This window comes from Podarcis muralis, chromosome 17 (genome assembly GCF_964188315.1).
Source record: "Podarcis muralis chromosome 17, rPodMur119.hap1.1, whole genome shotgun sequence".
In the NCBI taxonomy this organism is placed as follows: Eukaryota; Metazoa; Chordata; class Lepidosauria; order Squamata; family Lacertidae; genus Podarcis; species Podarcis muralis.
In genome coordinates, this window is record NC_135671.1 from 3,027,459 (window position 1) to 3,052,118 (window position 24,660).

Below are 24,660 nucleotides of genomic sequence, written 5' to 3' on the forward strand. Positions count from 1 at the left end.
AAGTATGTTGTTGTTTGGTTGTTTAGTCGTGTCCGCCTCTTCGTGACCCCCTGGATCAGAGCACGCCAGGCACTCCTGTCTTCCACTGCCTCCCACAGTTTGGTCAAACTCATGTTGGTAGCTTCGAGAACACTGTCCAACCATCTCATCCTCTGTCGTCCCCTTCTCCTTGTGCCCTCCATCTTTCCCAACATCAGGGTCTTTTCCAGGGAGTCTTCTCTTCTCATGAGGTGGCCAAAGTACTGGAGCCTCAGCTTCAGGATCTGTCCTTCCAGTGAGCACTCAGGGCTGATTTCCTTTAGAATGGATAGGTTTGATCTTCTTGCAGTCCATGGGACTCTCAAGAGTCTCCTCCAGCACCATAATTCAAAAGCATCAATTCTTCGGCGATCAGCCTTCTTTATGGTCCAGCTCTCACTTCCATACATCACTACTGGGAAAACCATAGCTTTAACTATACGGACCTTTGTTGGCAAGGTGATGTCTCTGCTTTTTCTCTGGAGAAGTATAATTATTATAAATGGAAAAAATAATATGTTAAATGGTCTCAAGAGGGTTTTGTTCATATTACTAGGGCTGGGAAGTCCATATCCTTCCAGGATCAGATTGGTAAAATGTGACACTTTCTGCTTCTAGCAAAACTGCCTGCTTTTTCTGCTTCTGTTGCCTGGGTTGTCACACAAACACACACAAACAGCCCTGAGTTGCTACAGCATCTCTACCGAAGCGCTCAGCTCACCTGTGCCGTGCCAGCTCTCATCCTTCTTGGGCTCTACCTGATGTGAAATGGAGCAAGAAATCTGGAGGTCAGGAAAGAGAGGGACTCCCTCTGGACCTTCGAAGTCAGAGACCGGCCGGGCAAAATGAGAACTGCCGCTCAGTAAGATCTGAGGAGCATCAGGCTGAAGAACAACCACGTAGCCCTCCACATCCGGGATGGAGACGCAGGATTCCTCGCTGAAGCATCTAAGGGAAGACAGGAGAAAGCAACACCCCTTGATCCCAGTCTGCAAGGAGGCAGGATTCCCTTTTGTTCCTCAGCACCAAGGGACACCTTTGTTTCTAAGAACACAATTGTGTTTTTTAAAAATGGATAGCCTATCCCTCCTTGTAATCAGTGTCCTGGGCAGCTTGTATTTAAAGCAATACCATTAAATAGTTGTAAAATAAAGAGTAAGAAACACAAGTGCAGAAAATAAAAGCCGCCTGAGAACAAGGGGCTAGCTACCTCTCCTTGGTAGTAGACCCTCAGATTATGTTGCTAGCTATCTGAACCTATTGTGGAAATCCCAACATTATCTTTCAGGGGAATTAAGTCTGAGCTACTCATTTCCACAAAGCATGCTCACATGAACCAGTAAGTGCCATTCCTCCCTGCTTTTTTTCTGCAGAGCAAAGCAGGGTTCTTATAAGTACTCGAACTATCAATCCAGAGTTGTTAAAAGCAAAAGGAGCAGCCAGGGGAACAAGACATACCAAACAGGGAAGATGAGACCCTTAACGGGGCCACATCGCTTCTGCTGGGTCTGTGGAACTTCAAAGCTTGTGCACCCTGTCGCCCCCTGAAGTCTCTTCTGCATCTCTAATCCAATACTAATGCCGTGTCGTGAGCTGAAAGTGTGGGGTAAGTGACAGTGCCTGGAATTCTTTAAGTGAAGTGATGCGCTTCAGAGTTTGTGCGTTAAAGGTATCATGCGCACACACCCTCAGGCTAAGCTTCTGTTTGATTCTGCAAAGTCCCACATACAGTGGTACCTTGGCAGTGCCGGATTTACGTATAAGCTAAACAAGCTATAGCTTAGGGCCCCACTCTCTTGGGGCCCCCAAAAAAATTTAAAGGAACAAAAACCAGGATGTACATTTCCAAAATATAAGATAAAAATAAAATAAAACCTACATACAGCAACAGTGTTTTGTGTTGTGTAGGCTCCTATTATGTGCAAATGGCTTTAGATACCTATTAGGTCCATAAATTACCATGTAGCATATATTCAACACAAAAAACGACAATTGGTGTTGGCAAAGGACAGCTGGACATTTAAAGAGCCCCATTACCTTCAGTAGCTTAGGGCCTCATCAAACCTAAATCCGGCCCTGTACCTTGGTTCTTCAGCTTAATCCATTCCGGGAGTCCATTCGACTCCCGAAACTATTAAAAAAACAAGGTGCGGCTTCCGATTGGCTGCAGGAGCTTCCTGCACTCTAGCGGAAGCCGCATCGGATGTTCAGCTTCCAAAAAAAGTTTGCAAAGCGGAACACTTATTTCCGGGTTTGCGACATTCGGGAGCCGATTTGTTCGACAACTAAGCCGTTCGAGAAGCAAGGTACCACTGTATATACAATGGTGAAACTGAACAAAGAAGTAAAGCTGTAATAATCTGAGCAGCAGAACCTATCTGCCCACAACTAAAAAGTAAGGCTCTGCTGGCTCAAGCCCAGAAGGATGAAGGTTATGATGCCGCCGAAGCTTTGACACTCACTTGACAGTCGTGGTGAGCTTGAGGGGTCGGACCCCCGGCGTAGCGAAGCGCAGCGAGTTCATGTAGGCGACGTGCTGGATGGCGTGGTTGAAGGTTTCCACGTCGTCACCCTCCAAGGTGAGGAGAGACTGGGAGGGGTTGACGTGAACCTGCCGGGGAAGGAGGAAGGCTTTGAGGCAAGGGCTCGGGCTGGTGGGCCGAGACACACAGACGCAGGAGAACACGAGGAGATTCTGCAGGAGGCAGGAGCAGGCAGGAAGCCAAGCCAAGGTGCTAGCAGAGGGAAGGAAGGGAGGTCATGCCACCAGAGGGCAAGGGGGTGTGCGCTTCTGGGTGTACCTTCATCCCTTTGCCAAGGCTGTCAAAGTCGCTGTAGTCTAGCCCTTCGCGACAGGCATAGAGACACTCTATCACCTCCCGGCTCTCCAGGCTGCCAGGGCGCGCAGTGAAGCCAGCCAGGTAACCGTGGAAGTAGTGGTGAATCAGCAGAGGGTCTCCTAAGGGGGATACAGGAGGAGGGATGGTGTGAGAGACAGATGGAGAGAAAGGGGGAGAAAGAGAACACAGACCACAGAGGAGGAGGAGGTGGAAGATGCAGGTGGGAGGAGAGGCAAAAGAAGGAAGAAGGAGAGTGGGGGGGGGGGAGTCTTGGATGCGCAGCCAGCTGAGAAACAGGGAGACCGCAGCACAGGAGCTGGGGGTGACGAGGAAAGGGGACAGACCTTGTTTCCTCTTTGTGGTTTCAGAGAGTTCGTGAGGAGGAAAAATTGCCCCAAAGACCATTTGAGGCAATGTGGTAGCGAAAGGCAAAAAAGTGGGAGCCTCGAAAGGTAACACTCTTGAGAAATTTTCCACACACACACACACACATCATGATCATCATCTTTATTTAATAATAATAATAATAAATAATAAAATTTTATTTATTTCCCGCCCTCCCCAGCTGAAGCCAGGCTCAGAGCGGCTAACAACCGTAAAACTAACACAGTTTACATAAAATCACAATCAATTAATTGATATAATTTAGACATACGTATGTACATACATAGGGACGCGGGTGGCGCTGTGGGTAAAACCTCAGCGCCTAGGACTTGCCGATCGTCAGGTCGGCGGTTCGAATCCTCGCGGCGGGGTGTGCTCCCATTGCTCAGTCTCAGCACCTGCCAACCTAGCAGTTCGAAAGCACCCCCAGGTGCAAGTAGATAAATAGGGACCGTTTACTAGCGGGAAGGTAAACGGCGTTTCCGTGTGCGGCTCTGGCTCGCCAGATGCAGCTTTGTCATGCTGGCCACGTGACCCGGAAGTGTCTGCGGACAGCGCTGGCCCCCGGCCTCTTAAGTGAGATGGGCACACAACCCTAGAGTCGGACACGACTGGCCCGTACGGGCAGGGGTACCTTTACCTTTACCTTACGTACGTAAATACATACATACATACATACATACATACATACATACATACCCCACTCATCTGGCTGGGTTTCCCCAGCCACTCTGGGCGGCTCACAACAGAATATTAAAAATACGAAAAAATACCAAAGATTAAAAACTTCCCTAAACAGATGTCTTCTAAAAGTCAGATAGTTGTTTCTTTCCTTGATGGGAGGGCGTTCCACAAGGCGGGTGCCACTACTGAGAAGGCCCTCTGCCTGGTTCCCTGTAGCTTCACTTCTCACAGTGAGGGACCCACCAGAAGGCCCTCGGAGCTGGACCTCTGCTCCAAAAAATGTTAACCACGTTGATGCAACTTATCAGTTACGATTGTTTGGTTTGTTTCAACTGTATTTGTTAAAAGTAATAAAAATTAGGAAAAGGAAAGATAAAGCCTCTCACAGACCAGCTTTCTTCCACCTTCAGGCCCTCTCACAAACCACAGAGATTAAAACGCCATCTTGCCCAGAAGAAGCTACGTTGGCAAAGTCATCCAGGTGCCAAGAGTTTCCTCCCAGAAGGGTGAGGGAGACGGAAATGGCCATGTACAGGGAGTGGCATGCATGAAGAGAGGGGAGAGCCATGCGTGGTGACAGAGAAAGTCAGCTACCTTGCCCCAGATCCGTGGAGTTCTCATTCACTTTGGCCTTTTCTTTGTTTCTTTCCTCTGCAAAACAGAAGTCAAACTCAAAATGCTGAACAAGAGTCGCCCCCTGAGTGCTTCTTCGAACTCTCTCTACCAGTAAAAGTGAATAAGCAAGTGAATTCTTTGCTGCCCTTTCATGACATCCAAAACCACCTGCCTGAGGCTGCTGCCTCAATTTGCCTAATGACAGGGCTGGCCCTGCATGGGCAAATGGGCAGGGCCGTCTTTACCCAGGGGTGCAAGGGGTGTGGGGCACCTGGGCGCTGAATTCGGGGGGGGGGGGGCAAATGTATACCTACTGTATACTGGTCCCTCTCGATCGGTGGCAGTGAAAAGCAATGTAGCCAACCCCCCCCCCAATAGCGTCAAATATTCCCAAGAGTTACAGGTGAGCGATTTCCCCCCTAAAAAAGGTCAACAATTTTGGCTCCCCTCCAGAATTTGGGGGCGCTGGGTGGATCTTTGCACCCCAGTAGTACATATGCGAAAGACGGCTCTGCGAATGAGGCAACCAAATTGTCACACCTCAGAGGTGCCATCTGTGGTTCGGGGAATAGGATATGAGACTTATTGCAATCAAAGGAAGTGGGTGGCACTGCAGATTTGGAAAAGGGAACCATGAAGCCTTTCCAAGGTTTCCAAGCTCACGTTCTGGAAACTTGAAGGCCATTTCACTGGAAGTTTAGCATTGTAGCCTAAGTCAGTACGGCACATTATTTTAGGTTTTCCTCAAAGAAGCTGGGTGGACTGCTCCCCACCCCCCGAACCATTTTAAACTTCAACGTTTTTGGAAAATTTGCATCCCTCTCTGAGTACTCCGAGAATACTGAGCCTCTACTTCCTCTGCTCACCGGCCCAGCAGGCTCCAATCATGAGGGAAGATTCACGCCGTGGGGGATGGATGAGGCCGTTGTCGTGGATGAGTGCAGGGTCGTAGGAGACGCCGTCTACGTAAAGCGTCACGGTGGGGAACTCAAGGTTCAGGGCATAGTGGTGCCACTCGTCATCGCAGACCTGCGAGCAGGAAAAGGAGAGATCAGGACATACAGCGTCAGTGTCTGTGTGTGGGTTTGGAGAAGAGCAACAAAGATGGCGGTTGTTTCCTCACCTGCTCCAGTTTCCAGAGGAACTTGACAGGCCTTGCGCTCTCCAGCAGGGGCCAGTAGAGGAAAGCTATGCGGCAGCCATGCACCCCGAGGGAATAATGGGAGTATCCGTCCTCTGCAGATAGGGAAGGAGGCATCAGATTCAGCAGTTATGGCCAGTCTGTCCTGATTCACCTATGGTCATTCTGCTCTTTCAGATGCTCCAACTGCCCCAGTTACTGGGGACAGTTAGAATCATAGAATCATAGAGTTGGAAGAGACCACAAGGGCCATCGAGTCCAACCCCCTGCCAAGCAGCAAACACCATCAGAGCACTCCTGACATATGGTTGTCAAGCCTCTGCTTAAAGACCTCCAAAGAAGGAGACTCCACCACACTCCTTGGCAGCAAATTCCACTGTCCAACAGCTCTTACTGTCAGGAAGTTCTTCTTAATGTTTAGGTGGAATCTTCTTTCTTGTAGTTTGGATCCATTGCTCCGTGTCCGCTTCTCTGGAGCAGCAGAAAACAACCTTTCTCCCTCCTCTAGATGACATCCTTTTATATATTTGAACATGGCTATCATATCACCCCTTAACCTCCTCTTCTCCAGGCTAAACATGCCCAGCTCCCTTAACCGTTCCTCATAAGGCATCGTTTCCAGGCCTTTGACCATTTTGGTTGCCCTCCTCTGGACAGTTCTGATACCCGTCCTTGGCATAAAAAAAACCTCTGCCCCTGTCTTGTCCTGATCTGGCCCTCAGGGGTTAGATTTCTTTAGGGTGTTGTTGCCATTTTCTTTTTTTTAATAAAACGTGTGCACTTGTCCTTTCCCCTAGGTCTCTAGAAGTATTCCTCAGCTCCACCTCCGTCTCACATATTCTTAAGAAAGAAAACTTGCTCAAAGTTTGCTTTTCAGCAAACGAGGAATCTAGGCAGGAGGCAATTTGATTCTTTCACGGTGCTTCAATAACAATAGGCAAAGGTATACCTTACTTTACGTGTTGTTGTTGTTGTTTATTTTAAAAAACCTATTGTTAATAGTTAACTGTGCTATTCCACTGCAGCACAATTCCAGTACAGCGGTACCTCTGGTTAAGTACTTAATTCGTTCTGGAGGTCTGTTCTTAACCTGAAACTGTACTTAACCTGAAGCACCACTTTAGCTAATGGGGCCTCCTGCTGCTACCGCACCGCGGGAGCACGATTTCTGTTCTCATCCTGAAGCAAAGTTCTTAACCTGAGGTAATATTTCTGGGTCAGCGGAGTCTGTAACCTGAAGCGTATGTAACCTGAGGTGTCACTGTATACCATTTTTTAAATTTTTTTTTTTGATAAAACAAAAATAACATTACCAAAAAAGGGTCCCTGCAGTACCGGGCAAGAGGACTGCAGCCTTATAGCTTTATAGCAAGAACATAAACTCAGAAACTACTGTTTTAAGTGGAATCTCTCCTTTCTTCTTAAGCTCTACTTGAGTGGCTCTGGAAACAGGAATTTCACAGGAACATAGGAAGCTGCCTTCTATTGAGTCAGACCACTGGTCCCTCCTCTTCAGTGTTGTCTGCCTTGACTGGCAGCACCTCTCCAATATTTCAGAGATTTCTTGCCACAAAATGAACATGGGACCTTCTGCATGCAAAGTACTGTATTTTTCACTCTATAAGACGCACTTTTCCCCCTTCAAAAATTAAGGGGAAATGTGTGTGCGTCTTATGGAGCGAATGAAGGCTCCTTGAATTCAGCAATAGCAACGCGAAGCCTCCAAAGCACAGAGGGAGAGCTCCCCCCGCGCTCCGGAGGCTTTGAGTTGCTTTCGCTGAAGCCGCCTGAAGCCCCTGGAGCACAGGGAACTCCCACTGCGCTACGGGGGCTTCAGGCGGCTATCCGCAAGCCTTCGGAGCGCAGCAGTACTTCCCGCTGTGCTCCGAAGGCTTGCGGATAGCCGCCTGAAGAGCGAGAGCGGTCAGTGCACACCGATCCCTCTTGCACTCCAGGCTTTGCTTCGCTGGAGAGGCGCTGCAGAGTTTTCCCTCTCTGCGCAGTGCCCCTTCAGTGAAGCGGGAGGAGAAATGGAAGGGGCTCTGTTTCTCCTACCGCTTCACTGAAGGGGCGCTGAGCAGAGAGGGGGGAATTCCCCCTCCCCATTCTCCCCCTTCTATGGTCCGGGGCATCCTATAGAGCGAAAAATACGGTAGATGCTCCCCCCCCCCCATTCTGATATTTGCCATGGGGAAGGAACCGGCTCTTACCACTTTGCATGGTGCTGCAGATCACGGTCTCTTCCTCCCTCTTGCCCTTGCTTGGGGTCACGCCGTGTTTCATCCACAGGGACAAGGTGAAATGGTCACTCAGGCCTTCCAGGGCACCGGTCCCACTCCCCATGGGCACCTGGGTTGCCTGGCTGCCATTGAACCAATAGATGAGGCTGCTGTCCTGGCTGTAATGGACTGAGAGCCGTGCCGTCCAGTTGGCCATGGGTCCAGGAACAGGGAGCAGGTCTACCTCACCTGTGGCAGCACCTGTCGAGGGCAAGAGAGGAAAATAAGAACAGGGGAGGCCCCTCTGAAAACGGGTGACTGGTGTCCTTCGCTAAGGGCAAGCTGAGACCAAGACACTTTGGTGCCCGATGATGGAAAATCCACGAGACACCTCTCTCCCCGCTTCTGCTAATTAAGCAGGGGACACAATATACTAGAAATATTTCCAGTGAAATGTTGAGGAATGGCACAATGCAAACCCTACAGTGCTCTGGTGCAGCTCCTGTCCATCTCAATGGGCCTTGAGGAGGACAACTTTGCAATCTATGCCCCATGGGTCAGATCTATGTGCCTTAAAGGTAAAGGTAAAGGTAAAGGGACCCCTGACCATTAGGTCCAGTCGTGACCGACTCTGGGGTTGTGGCGCTCATCTCGCTTTATTGGCCAATGGAGCTGGCATACAGCTTCTGGGTCATGCGGTCAGCATGACTAAGCCGCTTCTGGCGAACCAGAGCAGCGCATGGAAACACCGTTTACCTTCCCACCGGAGTGGTACCTATTTATCTACTTGCACTTTGACGTGCTTTCAAACTGCTAGGTTGGCAGGAGCAGGGACCGAGCAATGGGAGCTCACCCCATCGCGGGAATTCGAACCGCCGACCTTCTGATCGGCAAGTCCTAGGCTCTGTGGTTTAACCCACAGCTGCCAAGTAATTTTGCTATATGGTACGAATGCTTCTGACTAAGGGCACCTATAGCTACTCCTCACCCAGTTTTGCTGGAAGAAAATATTGCAAGGTGATTGACCCACGGTCTTTGGAGTTCCCATCCATCTGTACACTCGCACACAACCTAGTTCACTTCCTCCTGCAAGCATCACTCAGTGCTATAAGGGAATACGCACCACAGAGTTTGCGCAGTGACTTCTCGGAGTAATTGTCACGATCGCAGCCTTTGGCCACGTGGTTTGTCTGCAGCTCCACTGTGGCCTGGATGTTCCAGAGGGGCTCGTCGCAGGTCTCCAGGTGGATGTTAGGGAAAAGAGCAAGGCTGCCCGTGCCTGGGCTGTACTCTATCCTCTTATTCCAACCTGTGGGGAGGTTTTTAAATGGGCAAATCATGTTGTTTTATGTTTACACTTCACATTCCGCCCATTAGCTGGTTACAACAGAGAAAGTAAGTACAGTCATCAATATCAAAACAAATCAAAACCGTGTATTTCCCAACAGATTATGCTCCATGCGTCAGGTCTATATGTTGTCGTCCCCCCCACACGCTGTGCATTTATTAACACCCTCCAAACTATGCCAGGTCCTGGATCTAGAATATGGCCAGGTTGGTGTAACTGGCAGAGACTTGATAAACCTCCCAGCCTCCCTGAGAGGTACTGAGGTCTAGCCACATGGAAAACCAATCCACCAACTATTTTAATTATGGAATGGATTTCTATCCCAACTATTTCTATTCTATTTCCTTTAAGGAAATATTTCTTTAAAGGACATTTTGAATAAAGAAACAACACTGTCAATTACAGTACATAGGCTCCCCAAGCATAATAACAGATCTTAGTCTTAGGTTGACACAAGCCTGAATATCTATCTATTTCTTTATATCAATTGATCTCACATAAATATTCTTTCTTTAACTTTTCCCAGGGCACGTTACAACATAAAAGCTACACCAAACAGAGCAGACTATAAAGAAGTCAGAAGAGGTAAAAAGAAAAGGCAAAGTATCTGAATGATCCCTTGGTCAGTCTTAGAAACTGAGATGTGAAAGCAAGGAGCTAGATGGCACCTTAAACCTAGGTTATGGGCACCATAATGGAATGTCTAGGCACACTTTTTTATAACAAGAATACAAAGCTGAAAATGAATGAACTGCAGCTAAAATCTTATTTTCCTTTTTCACATGGTCTAGTCCTCATCTGAAGACTGCAAAAAACAAAGCCATACTCCCCCTGCCCCCCCCCCCCAATATTCCTATGAGGGTCCCTTCTCCAGTCCTCAGAGAGTGGCAGAAAAAGGCCCTCCTTTCGTTCCAGCAGTGGCAGTCTTAATCTGAAATCTTAGCACTGTTCCCGTGTCTCAGAAACTGCTCGCATTAATGAAATTCTCCATCGCAAAATGCGCCTAGAACAATGGGAGTTTTGAACGCTGCCCTTGGTGGAGTCACCGGGAGGAAGGAGGAGAAATAGGCACCATGGAAATAAAGGCTTCATACCTTGCCAGCTGGGCTTACAGGTGGGCTTCACCTGGATCTCGACCTCTGCATCATCAGAGGCGCGTTTCTTGCCACAGTCATAGGCTGTCACTGTGAACTTATAGAGTCGCTCTCCACTGTACTGCAGTTTCTCAGTGTTCTCAATGTTCCCTGCCGGAAATAGAACAGCCTTGAAGTTAGAGAAGCAAAGAACAACAGATACACACACAAGGTCCAAACATCCCTTTGTTGCCATTGCTGGGCTGCAGCAAGCACAGCCTCTCATCCACAGCTATGGCATAATCCACACATCCTGGGCACTCATAATGATTTCAATTATCACCCGGTAACATGATCCAGCTGTTTCCATCCTCCAAGCTACTTCCCACTTCATGCGTCTGCATGCATCAGTACTAGTGTTACACTGGTGATTTCCATACAAAGCATATAAATTACCATATTTTTCGCCCTATAGGACGCACTTTTTGTGCAAATTGGTTTATTACTTTGGCGCGACCCCCGCTAATGGATTTATTGGTCCCCCATTAGCTCCTTATGACAACCAGCTGCTGGGTCCGGCAGCGCTTCCCCTGCGCACGCTCTCAGTCAGCTCCAGTCACGCCAGTAGCAGAGATAGCACAGCGGTGAAACTGTCACGTCCTTCACTTAGCCCCCGGCTTCCAGACAAACCACACACAGAGTCCAGGTTTGTCCATTTCAGCTCTTTATTCCGACATTCCCCCAGGAATCTCCTGGGCTCCTTTCCGCCATTACCGGCTACATCTTTCTCCCTCAACGACCAGAGTAGAACAGAACAGAAACTCCTCCCAGACTCCTCCCAGCTTCTACTGCTGACGTCTGAATGTTGAGGCATCATGGGAACTTTTTAACCAGTTAAGTTCCAACCTTAACACCCCCTCTATGCCTCGCATTCTGACAAGACCCTTTTGAGTTCAACACCTTGCCCTTTTCCCTTGTGCCACTTCCCGGCATCTTTCCCAGGCACCTGTTGAACCCCTTCAACATTCCCAGAATCACACTGTGCGACACTTTTCCACGCACCTGTGATCTGATACCCTACTGACCCATTAAGGCCAGCAGTTGTGTCTTCTCCGTCAGACTCTTCCCCCTCTGACTTGACACCCTGTTTGTGAGCTTTCTCCATTACCGGAGATGAAGCCTCACACCTGGACACTCCTTTAACAACCCTTGGAGATGCCCAAACCTGCCCTGAACCCTGACCCTGGACTTGGTCCCCATCACCGGGTTTTGAACCCTGATTCTGGACCTGACCCCCGTCACCGGGCTCAGCCACAGCCTCCCTTCTCCTTTGAGAAGACTTTGCACCCGTCACCTGGTGACGTATTCCCTTTTCCTTGAAAAGCTTCTCCAGAGCAGACCCAGTAAACTGTGACCCTCGGTCGCTCTTGAACCCTTGCACCTTGGTGGAGAACCTTAGTTCCACCTCCGCAACCCAAACCTGGATCAGTTGCGCCGCCTCCCCCTGTGATTTGAGAGAGAGACACCAGCCCACCTGGCTGTGGTCATCTGTCAGCGATGGCACATACCTGGCCCCACCCAGACTCCCACACTTCCTGGGTCCTGACAGATCTGTGTAAACAAGCTCAAAAGCTTCCTTGGCTACCCTCCCAAACCCGGGAAAACCAAGTACCTTTGCACCTTTGCATGCCCTGCACCCTTGGGACCTCCCACATTTCCGGAGTTTGTACCCTTTTGTGCACCTGTGCAACTTTTGCACATGACTGGGAACCTTAGCACACTGCACCTGTGCTTTCTTCAGCATTCCCACCACCCTCCAGAGGTGACTCCAGAACAAAAAGTGTTCTTGCTCTTCGCTTTTGACCCGTTGTCGCCCCCCTCTGAAAATGGAACAGGTGTCATTTTCAAAGCACATTTTTGAACCCCTGCGTCATTAGAGCAGATACAGATAACCGACAACAATTCAGTCCCGGCACAACGTAGATCTCTGGCTCCTCCTGTAATGGAGAGAAACACGTTAGCCACAGCAGAAACCGACTTTTTCATTCCGTCTGCTAAACAATTGTTCCTGTTGAAAACAGCCCTGCAGTTCCGCAGCCTGCCTATCAGGTGCTGCCTGATAGCAGAAACCAAAACACCCAGCGTGTCACTGTGTCCTGGCTGGAGTTGTTCTGCACAGTTGCCATAGAAGCAGTGATGAGAAAACAACCCTCCCCAGCGTCCGAGACACGTCTTTCCCTTGCGTTCCCACGCTGGTCTTCTTCTCCCAGACTGGTTCCCTTGGAAACCCAGCTGGCTGACCTTGGCAACATCCTGTCTTGCCCCTCTGCTCCGGTGGGGGCAACAGCGTCGCAAGCGTCCCGTCAAATTGTACACGTAGCAAAGACGAACTCCAGTGGAAAATCACTGCTCTTGGGCTCCTCCCAGCTGGCCTCCTTCTCCTTCTTCCGGAAAAGCACTCCTTGCCAGCTCCGCCCCCTCTGAACCTCCACTTCATTCCAGCAGGCTCTTAAACTTGCCTTTGGAATCCTTCGCCCCCCCGACCTGCTCAGCAGCACTCCTTGTGGCTAAAGCATCAGGGACAGGGGCTCCAGCCTTTTTCGGCTTTTGTCCAGGGCTCTGGCCTTTTGCTGAAGCTTCACAGCAACCGCAGCACATTTCCAAGTGCCAATAGTCCCTTTGCCCCCCCTCTGGGGCCCACAGCCCTTCCCAGCTGTGCACCGGCTCTCACGAAGGTGGTCAGCGCCATCTTGCCTTCTGTTCTGAAGCAGCCATCTCCCAGCCCTTGCTTTCCGCCTCCAGCCTCACAAAACTCCCTGGAGCACTAGCCAAGTGGCCTCTGGCTTCCTGGCACCCAGAACAGTAGACTTCAAATCAGCAGCCAGATTGCCCAACTTCTTAAAGTGAGCATGGAATGTCCTCCAAGACCTGGCACCCTGCCATCCTCTTCCGTTCTCCCAAGGGGCCCCAAGCTGTACTTACAGACCAGTTTCAGCTCCTCTGGCTCTCCCTTCCGTGGAGAAACGTTTCCTTGGCACAGGCAAACACTTTGCGTCTTTCAGCCAGCTGCTTTTAAACTCCGCAGCTCTCTTTGCCTCTTAACACCAGGCAAAAAACCTCTGCCAAACTCCTGCCGTATTTCTCTGCCTTCGACCGCAGACTTCAGACGCATTCCGGCACTTCCAGTGACAGTTTTACAAGCGGTAATTACCCATAACCTGTGGCGAAATCGGTTTATTACTTTGGCGCGACCCCCGCTAATGGATTTATTGGTCCCCCATTAGCTCCTTATGACAACCAGCTGCTGGGTCCGGCAGCGCTTCCCCTGCGCACGCTCTCAGTCAGCTCCAGTCACGCCAGTAGCAGAGATAGCACAGCGGTGAAACTGTCACGTCCTTCACTTAGCCCCCGGCTTCCAGACAAACCACACACAGAGTCCAGGTTTGTCCATTTCAGCTCTTTATTCCGACATTCCCCCAGGAATCTCCTGGGCTCCTTTCCGCCATTACCGGCTACATCTTTCTCCCTCAACGACCAGAGTAGAACAGAACAGAAACTCCTCCCAGACTCCTCCCAGCTTCTACTGCTGACGTCTGAATGTTGAGGCATCATGGGAACTTTTTAACCAGTTAAGTTCCAACCTTAACACTTTTTCCCCTCCAAAAATGAAGGGGAAATGTGTGTGCCTCCTATGGGGCGAATGCAGGCTTTTGCTGAAGCCTGGAGAGCGAGGGGGGTCAGTGCGCACCGACCCCTCTCGCTCTCCAGGCTTCAGGAAGCTCTCCGCTAGCCGTGGGAGAGCTGCGCGAAGTCGCGCAGCTCTCCCACGGCTTGCGGATAGCAGCCTGCTTTGGGGGCTGGGGTCGGGGGAAGTGGTACCTCTGGTTAAGAACTTAATTCGTTCTGGAGGTCCGTTCTTAACCTGAAACTGTTCTTAACCTGAGGTACCACTTTAGCTAATGGGGCCTCCCGCTGCCGCTGTTGTGCGATTTCTGTTCTCATCCTGAGGTAAAGTTCTTAACCGGAGGTACTATTTCTGGGTTAGTGGAGTCTGAACCTGAAGCATCTGTAACCTGAAGCATATGTAACCTGAGGTACCACTGTAAAGGGCTTGCGCATCCCTAGATGCTATGGGGAGTTTTCCAGACAGTGCCACAAACCTGCCCTTCACTCTATGTGTGTTTATTGCAGGAAACACCAGAGTACTATGATTATTTATTCAATTTATAGAATCATAGAATTGTAGAGTTGGAAGGGATACTGAGGGCCATCTAGTCCACCCCCCTGCAATGCAGGAATCTCAACTAAAGCATCCATGACAGGTGGCCCTCCAACCTCTGCTTAAGAACCTCCAAGGAAGATATCGCGTCCTTCCTCCTATATAGCCCGGAGCAGAAAACACTGCTCTGAAAACGATTGAAAATGACAGGACACATAGGGTTGCTACTACTGCAAAAAGTCTGACACGGCCCTCTGCCTATTACATTTTTAGGTGTGCACTAATGTTGTGAAGTGTGCATGGGACAAACAGGTGTGATGCCAGTTAGACATCTACAAACAGGCGAAACGCCATAGCGTATGTGTCACCCAGTGGCTTGCTGCTATCAAATGTGCGGAAAGATCTGTAGAAGTACGAGAATCAGTGTCAATCCTCACAGATGTGACTTGCCTTTAAGTGCTTTCTGAACAAGTGGCAAGAGCTAAGCTTGCTAGGTGCAATCTCTGCTAACATTCGCACGCACAACCTGGCAATCTGTTTCCTGTAATATAGTATTTGTTGACCTTGAAGTATGTGTGGATGCATTCATACGTGCCTAAGCCCTATCTGCACTATACGTTTAGACCAGTATCATACCGCTTTAAACAGGTCCGGCTTCCCCCAAAGAATCCTGGGAACTCTAGTTTGTAAAAATGTAAGAAGACCCCTATTTCCCTCACGGAGCTAAAATCCCCAAAAATCACTGGGAAGAGGGACTGATTGTTAAACCACTCTGTAAATTGTTCTGTGAGGGAAATAGGGGGTCTCTTAAAAACTCAACTTTACAAACTATGTTTCCCAGGATTCTTTGGGGGCCAAACCATAGCTGTTCAAAGTGGAGTGATACAAAGTTATGTTTGCCATCTCACAAAAAAGCAAGTGCCAAACTTGACAATACACTGGAGATAATATACTGCTGCCTCCATTTGTTTTAAACTGCAAAGCGGCATCAAAGGTTGTGTTCAGAAGTGAGAACTGTAGCAGAGATAGGGGCTGTTTAACCTTTATCGTTCATGCCATTTTCCCTCTCAGAACTGCCACCTCCAGGTTGTTTTCCAGTTTGTGGGGAGAAATACCGTATTTTTCGCTCTATAAGGTGCACCAGACCACAAGATGCACCTAGTTTTTGGAGGAGGAAAACAAGAAAAAAAATATATTCTGAATCTTAGAAGCCAGAACAGCAAGAGGGATCACTGCGCAGTGAAAGCAGCGATCCCTCTTGCTGTTCTGGCTTCTGGGATTGCTGCGCAGCCTGCATTCGCTCCATAAGACGCACACACATCTCCACTTACTTTTTAGGAGGGGAAAAGTGAGTCTTATAGAGCAAAAAATACGGTATATACTCCTTGCCATTCCTGCCCTGAAACTGGCAGTCCTCCGCAGCTGCTTTTCAGTAAAAAAATATATCATCCAGACACACCCGGAGGAACATTTTACATGTTTCCCAAGTATCATCTAGTTTGCCCACAAAACAATATCAGTGGTACAATTTGCAAGTCTGCACCGGCATCACTCCACAGTTTCCAGTGCAATTCAGCAGCCAGAGGCCTGTTTAGGTTCTCACCATCGTTGTCAATCAGGAAGGGGACGTTGGGAGTCAGGATCTCATAGTAGCAGATCTGGCTGTACTGAGGGGAGCAGTCGCCATCAATGGCTTCCACACGCAGGATGCGATCATAGAGCTTCCCTTCTGTCACCGCCACACGGTAAAGGTTCTCCACAAAGACGGGAGCGAACTCGTTGACATCATTCACCCGCACGTGAACCGTGGCCCTGAACAAAGAAGAAAGGTCAGCGGCTCCGTTCTAAAGAAGAGCAATGCTGGGCCTTAAAGCTGCCTGTCTGAGGCTGAACCCCTCCATTCAGAAATGGAAGACCTGGCTGTAGTTACTCAATCAGAGGTGAACGTACTCTTCATATGCTCAGGGGCAGTGCTCTTTTTCTAAAAATAAATAAATGTTTAGGGGTACTCTCATTTTGACTCAAGAAAATCACCATTTTATAGTGCAAATTGAGAAAAATTAACACAGTAAATGGACAAAAGGACAAAGATGTTTAGGGGTATGTGTACCCCTGCGTCCCCCCAGGAAAAAAAGCACTGCTCAGGGGCATTCTTTTTGGGCTATACACCTCAATGATGGCTGTTTCCAGGACTGAGTTGCGATAGTTGCTGCTGTATGTTTTCGCAGAGGTGAACTCCCTCTATGAGGTTTAATCTTTTGGGATGAGGGAAAATCTATGAACATTCAACTTGGTAAAAGGTAAAGGTAAAGGGACCCCTGACCATTAGGTCCAGTCGTGGCCGACTCTGGGGTTGCGGCGCTCATCTCGCTTTACTGGCTGAGGGAGCCAGCGTACAGCTTCCGGGTCATGTGGCCAGCATGACTAAGCCGCTTCTGGTGAACCAGAGCAGTGCACGGAAATGCCATTTACCATCCCGCCGGAGTGGTACCTATTTATCTACTTGCACTTTGATGTGCTTTCGAACTGCTAGGTTGGCAGGAGCAGGGACCGAGCAACAGGAGCTCACCCCATTGTGGGGATTCGAACCGCCGACCTTCCGATCGGCAAGTCCTAGGCTCTGTGGTTTAACCCACAGCACCGCCCGCGTCTGTTCAAGTTGGTAGTCTAGCCTTTAAAGATGGAAAGTTTTCTTGCCGCTGCTTCAAAGTAATAGCTTGGCTACCCTCAACAATCTAGCCGTGTTGCGGGGACAGAACGCCCCACAGGAAATGATGCTGAATTAAGACCATTAGCCTTTTCCCCACAGGACATTCTGTTTCAAGAATGCAACCTGACTCCGAGGTGATCGCAAGACTTTTTTTGGGGGCCCCCCTCATCTTTAACATTAATACTGCCACCCCAAAAATTCCTGCTTCAAAAAGTTGTCCAATTCTAAGAATTTTCAACAGAAGGGATGTTTTATCTGTAGGCATGAAATGGATGGGGGTCTTTCTTTTTCTGCCTTTCTCTGACAAAAATAAACACCCTTCCCTCACTTCAAGTGGCTGCTGGACTGCCTTCGCCAGCTAACTGGTCCGGCCAAAGGGTCAGGGGTAGCGGTAACAGCCCAGCTTTAGTGGTAATATGTGGCTCAAATTTAAATCCTGGGTCAGTTCGGTGCTGCTGACAAGGAGCGTCCCCAACAGTACAAACTACACTTCAGAATGAGAATATGAGGCTTCCTGTGGACCACTAAAATGAAAGTATGGGGAAGAGAGGGAGTTCTAAAACTGCCCCTTTCAGTAGAGATCTCTGGGGCAGTAGCTGCCAGTCAGAAGGCAAGAAAAAGTGGCAGTGGTGAAAATCTCAAAGAAACCTGCAAGAACTTGTGTGGTGTGTCCTACAGTGTCCGTATTTATGAAATGTACAGTCGTACCTTGGTTCTTGAACTTAATCCATTCCAGGAGTCCGTTTAACTCCCAAAACTGTTCATAAACCAAGGCGCAGCTTCCGATTGGCTGCAGGAGCTTCCTGCACTCAATTGGAAGCCGCAGAGGACGTTTGGCTTCCGAAAAACGTTCGCAAACCAGAACACTCACTTCCGGGTTTGTGGCATTCGGGAGCCGATTTGGTCGAGTACCAAGGTACCGCTGTACTGACAGCAGAAGGACCACCAAAGTAATGCAAGATTTATTTATTTATTTTCAAAAGAAAATTGCCTCTACTATATACTTCCAAACAACCCACAGCCATCTGACATAGATTATTTCACATTCCCAAAAATGAACAGTATTTCTGTGGGGAAGGGGCTCAGTTAAGGACACTATCCCATATGATAGCTCCCTAAAAATCTCGCCAGATCAAAAGGAAAACAAATATTCAGTCTTACTTGTGGGACTTCTTGGTGTTGGCACCATCAGGTCCTTCTCCACAGTCATAAGCCTGGATGGTGAAGGTGTGCTCCTTGTGAGCTTCGCAGTCCACCGGCTCTTTGGCCCGGATCAATCCTTCGCCTGTTGCTTTGTCCAGGATCACAGCTTCAAAAGGCACCCCTGCCCCATGGATCCGGAATCCACAGATCTCACCTGGTTTGCCAGAAGTATGAAGCAGAAATAGGAAAAAAGGGAATGGGAAGAAAGAGCTTATCTCAGAGGCAAATATTCTGTTTTTCTGCTGGCCAACCATCCACCATTCCTTTGCTCCCCACATGGGCATGAAGTAGTTGCTACAGCAGAAAGTCCTGGATGCCATTAAGGTCAGCCAAGTGGACAACTACGAGATCTGAATCTGAAAGGAAGTTCTACTATTCAAGACCCACTGAAATGAAGGGAAGTGCTTTTTGTGGGGTTCCCCACAGTGGAGCTGGGAGAATACCTGCCGAACAGGAACCATCTGAAACGGCATCCATGGGGCAGCTGCTGCATCTAGCAATCCGCTTGTATGGAGTCAGTTGCCATCGTTTTTCCCAACACCACTGAGAAAATATTTCTGTTGGTGTTTCATTCGTTGGTAGGCTAGACTGGAAAGCCATGTATCGACAGGGGCAGACTTTGGTAATACGATGCCCTGAGCGAGGACAAAATTTGGCGCCCCCTAAATTGTTCTTATTTTCACAGTAATTATGTATAGCACAGTTTACTCATATAAATGTAGGTGTTATTACTATCACCACCATCATTTTGCACCCCCTCCGCTTGGTGTCCTGTGAGGGGGAACCACCCACATTCCCATAATTCTGGCACTGCTCCTTACCCAGACTGGGTTGCCATCTGCCCGTACTGTTCCTGGACTGTGGTCATGACCCTCTGCCAGCATCATCACAGGACACAGTCCCTCTACCAGAGACCTCCACATAGGAGAAAGTGAAATAAGCCCCACGGCACTGGATGCGCTCCATTTCCCACTGCCAGAGAGGTTTCTTTGCTCAACCCTGACAATCCCTGCAGAGGCGGATTTAGGGGAGCACCGTCACACTGGGCAGGGTGTGCCAAATTTTGGCGTAGCACCGAAATTTGTGACTCCACTTATCCTTCCTCAGAAACTCCCTCATTTCTGCAGATCCTGCCTTTATCTGTTCCAAAGGCAGCAGGTTGACAGCCCTGCCAGAGGTCATTCCTCGGGAACTAAGTGCAGACCCTTTAATTGAGAAGACATCTCTCCTGGGGAGATAGGACCTGAAAGACACTTCCTCCCTCTCCCTGGAAGTCTGTTTCAGCCCTCAGTGGGATCCAGATCACTGTCAATCCAACAGCATCCAAGGTGCATAGCTGTCAATGTTTCCCTTTGTTTAAGGGAAATATCTTTATTCTGAATAGGATTCCTCGCAAGCAAAGGGAAAAGTTGACAGCTACGCCCAGGTGACTGCTTATCTGACTGAGGTTCTGCTGGCTAATCAAACTTTTGTCTCTGGCTTCCACAGTGCACCACCTGAGATTCTGGCTTTGGGCTTCAACTGCACACCCTGTCTAATTCCTGCCAGGTCCTGCAGTCTAGCTTCAGCTGGGACTGCAGATCCTCCTCAGCCTGACCCAGGGGAAGCCGCTCCTCTGAGGACAGAAGCTCCTCAGCACAGAAGCTCTTGCTGGTAATAGCCGGAAAACCTATTATGCGCAATGCTTACCCATGTGTGTAATTTAATTTTGATTTTATTATTGTTTTATCTAAACAATTTATATACCATTTTAACTCTCAGGGACTGTTCAGCTGGTAGAGCAGGAGATTCTGAATCTCAGGGTTGGGGGTTTGCGCCCCACTTTGGGCAAAAGATTCCTGCATTGAAGGGAGGTTGGACATCATCGTCAGAATCTTTATTTGCCTCAGCCACTAGCCGTAGCAATAAAGTATAATACAGTGTAACTGAAGATAGAGGTAAAAACTTCAACTATACAAAAAATGCATTCTGGAGGTTTACAGCAATAATCAAATAATAGATCTTATTCTAATTTAACCTGATGAAACTTTTGCAGTTTTTGCTGTCAGCTGGTTAACTTGATCTGCTAGAAGAAAGGACACCGTAGCAATGGTTGAACGACCTTGTGGTCCCTTCCAACGCTGCAATTCTATCTTGGGAGACCCTTATTCCCCCAGCCCCTGAGCTACAATTCTCAGAGTGGTTTAGTAACCAATCCCTCTTCACAGCAACCCTGAAGACCAAGGTTCTTCAACTTCGGCCCTCCAGATGTTTTGAGACTACAGTTCCCATCATCCCTGGCCACTGGTCCTGCTAGCTAGGGATCATGGGAGTTGTAGGCCAAAAACATCTGGAGGGCCAAGGTTGAGGAAGCCTGCTGAAGACTGTATGGTCATGCTAACAATTCTCACCAAGAGCTCCCAGCACTCTTTGGGGGAAGTCACGACTGTTCAAAGTGGTATCATATCAGTTTAAATCAGGCATAGGCAAACTCGGCCCTCCAGATGTTTTGGGACTACAACTACCATCCTCCCTAGCTAACAGGACCAGTGGTCAGGGATGATGAAAACTGTAGTCTCAAAACATCTGGAGGGCCGAGTTTGCCTCTGCCTGGTTTAAATGCATGGTGCGAATGTGGACCTTAAGATTTCAGGAGCGATGCCTGCCCATGGAGGCAGTAAAGCCCAGAGTCAGTCGGTCATTCTGCAAGAGATTTTGCAGATGAAGCTAAACTCCTGAAACCTTGGATTTTGATCTGAGGTCTGGCAACCATGGGTGGCCATCTGCTAAACAGGCCTTGTCGCTTTCACAGCAGTACAGAAGCAGGAATAAAAATTCCCTCTCCTATAAAACTATGAAAAGTGCAAAATCCCTGTCCTTGTGTGCCTTTCACCACCCTACTTGCTGCTCCATAGGCAAGATTCTCCTGCTACCTTTCTGGCACTCCTTCCGCGCGCAAAAGACGAGCTCTTTGAAAGCATCGAGAGAGCATAGATTGCTGCATGAGGAGCAGAGTCTGGATCCAGCCCTCAGTCTGGATCTTTTAGGGTCAAGATAGACATTGTGTTAAACACATGCCTGGCTCTTGCATGCATGTAAGCTTTGGGTAAACTAACTAAGAGCCACCAGAGTGGGGAAAGGAAGTGGAATCCAGATGAGGCTATTAAGTGGGGACAAAGGGTTAAATCTCTTCTCTCCCTAAGATGCAATTCCAGTCTGGATCTGGCCCTCCAGAAGCTGCTATTTAGTTAACGAACAAGAAACCATGCAAGGGTGACTCTTCGTCTTAAAGTCACATCCAGTTTGGCTCTATACAAATATAATGAAAATTTCTCATAAATCTGCCTCCACCATCCGGCCAGTGAATACAAAAACACTTAGATAACTGACACCCACTTAAAAATAAATAAATACTACAACTGTAATTTAAACAGTGTGGATCAAATTAAATAAATTCAAAGCAAACATATGCTAGTGACTTACAAGTTATGATGCCTTCATGCAGCGTGCTCAGTGCTACCACTACAAAGTCTCTCCCTGCAGCTAAGGCTGCACAGAAACATTATCTAAGAATGCCGTGGTTCTGCTTTTGTACCTTCCTCCCACACGTCTTCCTCTCAGCCACATACCTGCGTAGCGCAACGGAGCATCTTTGTCCAGAGCAAAGAGCGGGGGATTCAGCAGGACTGTGTTGTCGTTCTCCATGATGATGCCCTGATACTCAGCCTCAATCCATGGCTTGTGCTTGTTGGCTGGGGAAATTTGGGAGCGTAAAAAGGGTGGTGAGCAGGAATAAAACCATTCAGGTATATGCACGAGTTCACGGTCATGTTTTTCCACACACCTTGCCGGCAGCCCTGCATCCTCCTTGTACCTTTCTTTTAATTATATTTTCCCAACAATTTTTTTATTGAATTTTAATAAGAACAAACCGGTTTAAGAAATAAAGGAGGGTGTTTTTTCCCCTTTAAAAAAAGGTCATGTTGTCACAATTGCCAAGTACAGGATACAGCTATAAGCTGTGTTTTAAAAAAAAATGTTTAGGAGGGGGTACTCTCATTTTGACTCAGGAAAATCACCATTTTATAGTTCAAATTGGGGGAAATAAATACAGTAAATGGATGTTTAGGGGTATGTGTATGCCTGCGTCCCTGCAGAAAAAAAGCACTGGATATATGATTTACTGAGTCAATAATAAAATGCACCAGGATGTGTGCTCTATAATTACAAAGGGCTCCATGATCTAAATCAGAATAACTGCAATTTTTTATTTCAAAAAGGAAGAGAAAAAAATGGCCTTGGACTGTAGTAAATCCAGACAGTCACATAGTCCTGTAGTACTCTATGTTCCTGAGCCACAGCTTTTGTATATAAAATAAGATGAGAAGAATATAGAATAAGATGAGAAGCAATCTTGAGCAATTTGTCCCCTGGACACTTCGAGCTTAATGCAGGATTTTCCCCAATAAATATTTTCCAAGTCCTTATACCTTTTGCTCAGGATACAGTTCTACTTTTCACAAAAATAGAGAAAATACTTGAGGGGAACCCAATACCTTGCCCACACAAAAATAAATTTAAAAATCAGCTTAGGTGATGAATGGCTATGAGTGCAGTCCCATCTATATTAAACGTAATACGTTCCACTGAAACAGTTCGACTTAGTTCTGAGAAAACAAGGATGGGATTGGGATGTGCATTCTGTTGAAAGCAACGGGGTGCAGATTAATTGCAAATGAAGATATAACTAGCTTTAATTGGATTTAGGGACTCGGGATTAAGGTCGGCACGTTCAGCAGTGGGCTGATCAAATATTGTTAAATATTTCCAAGAATGCCACTGTCTGGATCCTTGTTGTTTTTATTTTATCATAGTGTCAAGTGCGCAGATTGCTCAGAGGGTTAGAGCATGACGCTGGTAATGCCAAGGTTGCAGGTTTGATCCTCAGTCCGAGGGGATAACTGCATATTCCTGCCTTGCAGGGGGTTGGACTAGATCAGGGGTCTGCAACCCGCGGCTCTGGGGCTGCATGTGGCTCTTTTACACCTTTGCCACGGCTCCGGGGTGGATACTAGCGAGGGGAGGAGGCGCATTGTGCGCCCCGACACTCCCCACTGTGGTGGGCGCTGTACTGGCTGTGACGTCGCATGGGGGCGGTGCGTGCGTTAGTCACGCACCGCCCCGTCGTCACCTTCCCACCCGCTGTCAGATCGGAGGGCAGCGGCGCACATGCTTTAAATGTCGCAATGGTTTTGCGGCTCCCAGTTGTTGTTTTTCTTTGGAAACGGGTCCAAGTGGCTCTTTTTGTCTTAAAGGTTGCAGACCCCTGGACTAGATATTCCTCAGGGTCCCTTCCAACTCTACAAATCTATGATTCTATGTGTTAGGAAGGTCTCCTCGCCCTGCAGCAGTCAGAGGCAAACTGAGAGGCGTAGCACGGCTTCTCCCAATGGCTGCCTGCCATACCTGCGGATGTCTCCAAGCAGGGACACATTTCATCAATGGCCAGAGTGCCAAACCAGGACCTGCGAGTCCAGTGTTCAAATCCCCACTTGGCCATGAAGATCATTGGGTGACCTTGGGCCGGTCACTGCCTCTCAGCCTAACTTACCTCACAGGGTTGTTGTGGGGAGAACTATGTGCACCACTTTGAGCTCCTTGGGTCCCCAGATGTTGTTGAACTACAACTCCCATCACCCCTAGCTAGCAAGGCCAGAGCTCAGGGATGATGGGAGTTGTAGTCCAACAACATCTGGGGACTCACAGGTTGAGAACCGCTGCCTTAGAGGGAAAAGGTGGGAGATAAATGTGATAAATAGATATAGATAGATGATAGATAGATAGATGATAGATAGATGGATAGATAGATAGATAGATAGATAGATAGATAGATATAGATGATAGATAGATGATAGATGATGATAGATGCTAGATGATAGATGATAGATAGATGATAGATAGATAGATAGATAGATGATAGATAGATTAGATAGATAGATAGATGATAGATAGATAGATGATAGATAGATGATGATAGATAGATAGATGATAGAGATATAGATGATAGATAGATAGATAGATAGATAGATAGATGATTGATAGATAGATAGATAGATGATAGATGATAGATGATAGATGATAGATAGATGATAGATAGATAGATAGATAGATAGATGATAGATAGATAGATAGATAGATGATAGATGATAGATAGATAGATAGATGAT

General features: G+C 48.1%; 1 protein-coding gene across 1 annotated transcript in view; it reads right to left on the reverse strand.

The window, feature by feature from the left end:
* CLSTN3 (calsyntenin 3) overlaps positions 1–24,660 on the reverse strand; it is a 38,605-nt gene that overhangs the window by 7,521 nt on the left and 6,424 nt on the right. Inside the window, exons 2-13 of the mRNA XM_028711906.2 lie at positions 22,063–22,185; positions 18,413–18,608; positions 16,145–16,353; positions 10,344–10,493; positions 9,025–9,210; positions 7,893–8,162; positions 5,665–5,777; positions 5,408–5,570; positions 4,521–4,577; positions 2,820–2,977; positions 2,481–2,629; positions 740–966 (exon numbers count right to left, since the gene is read on the reverse strand). Coding sequence (XP_028567739.2) covers positions 740–966; positions 2,481–2,629; positions 2,820–2,977; positions 4,521–4,577; positions 5,408–5,570; positions 5,665–5,777; positions 7,893–8,162; positions 9,025–9,210; positions 10,344–10,493; positions 16,145–16,353; positions 18,413–18,608; positions 22,063–22,185 — 2,001 coding nt within the window. The remainder of the gene's footprint in view (positions 1–739; positions 967–2,480; positions 2,630–2,819; positions 2,978–4,520; positions 4,578–5,407; positions 5,571–5,664; positions 5,778–7,892; positions 8,163–9,024; positions 9,211–10,343; positions 10,494–16,144; positions 16,354–18,412; positions 18,609–22,062; positions 22,186–24,660) is intronic.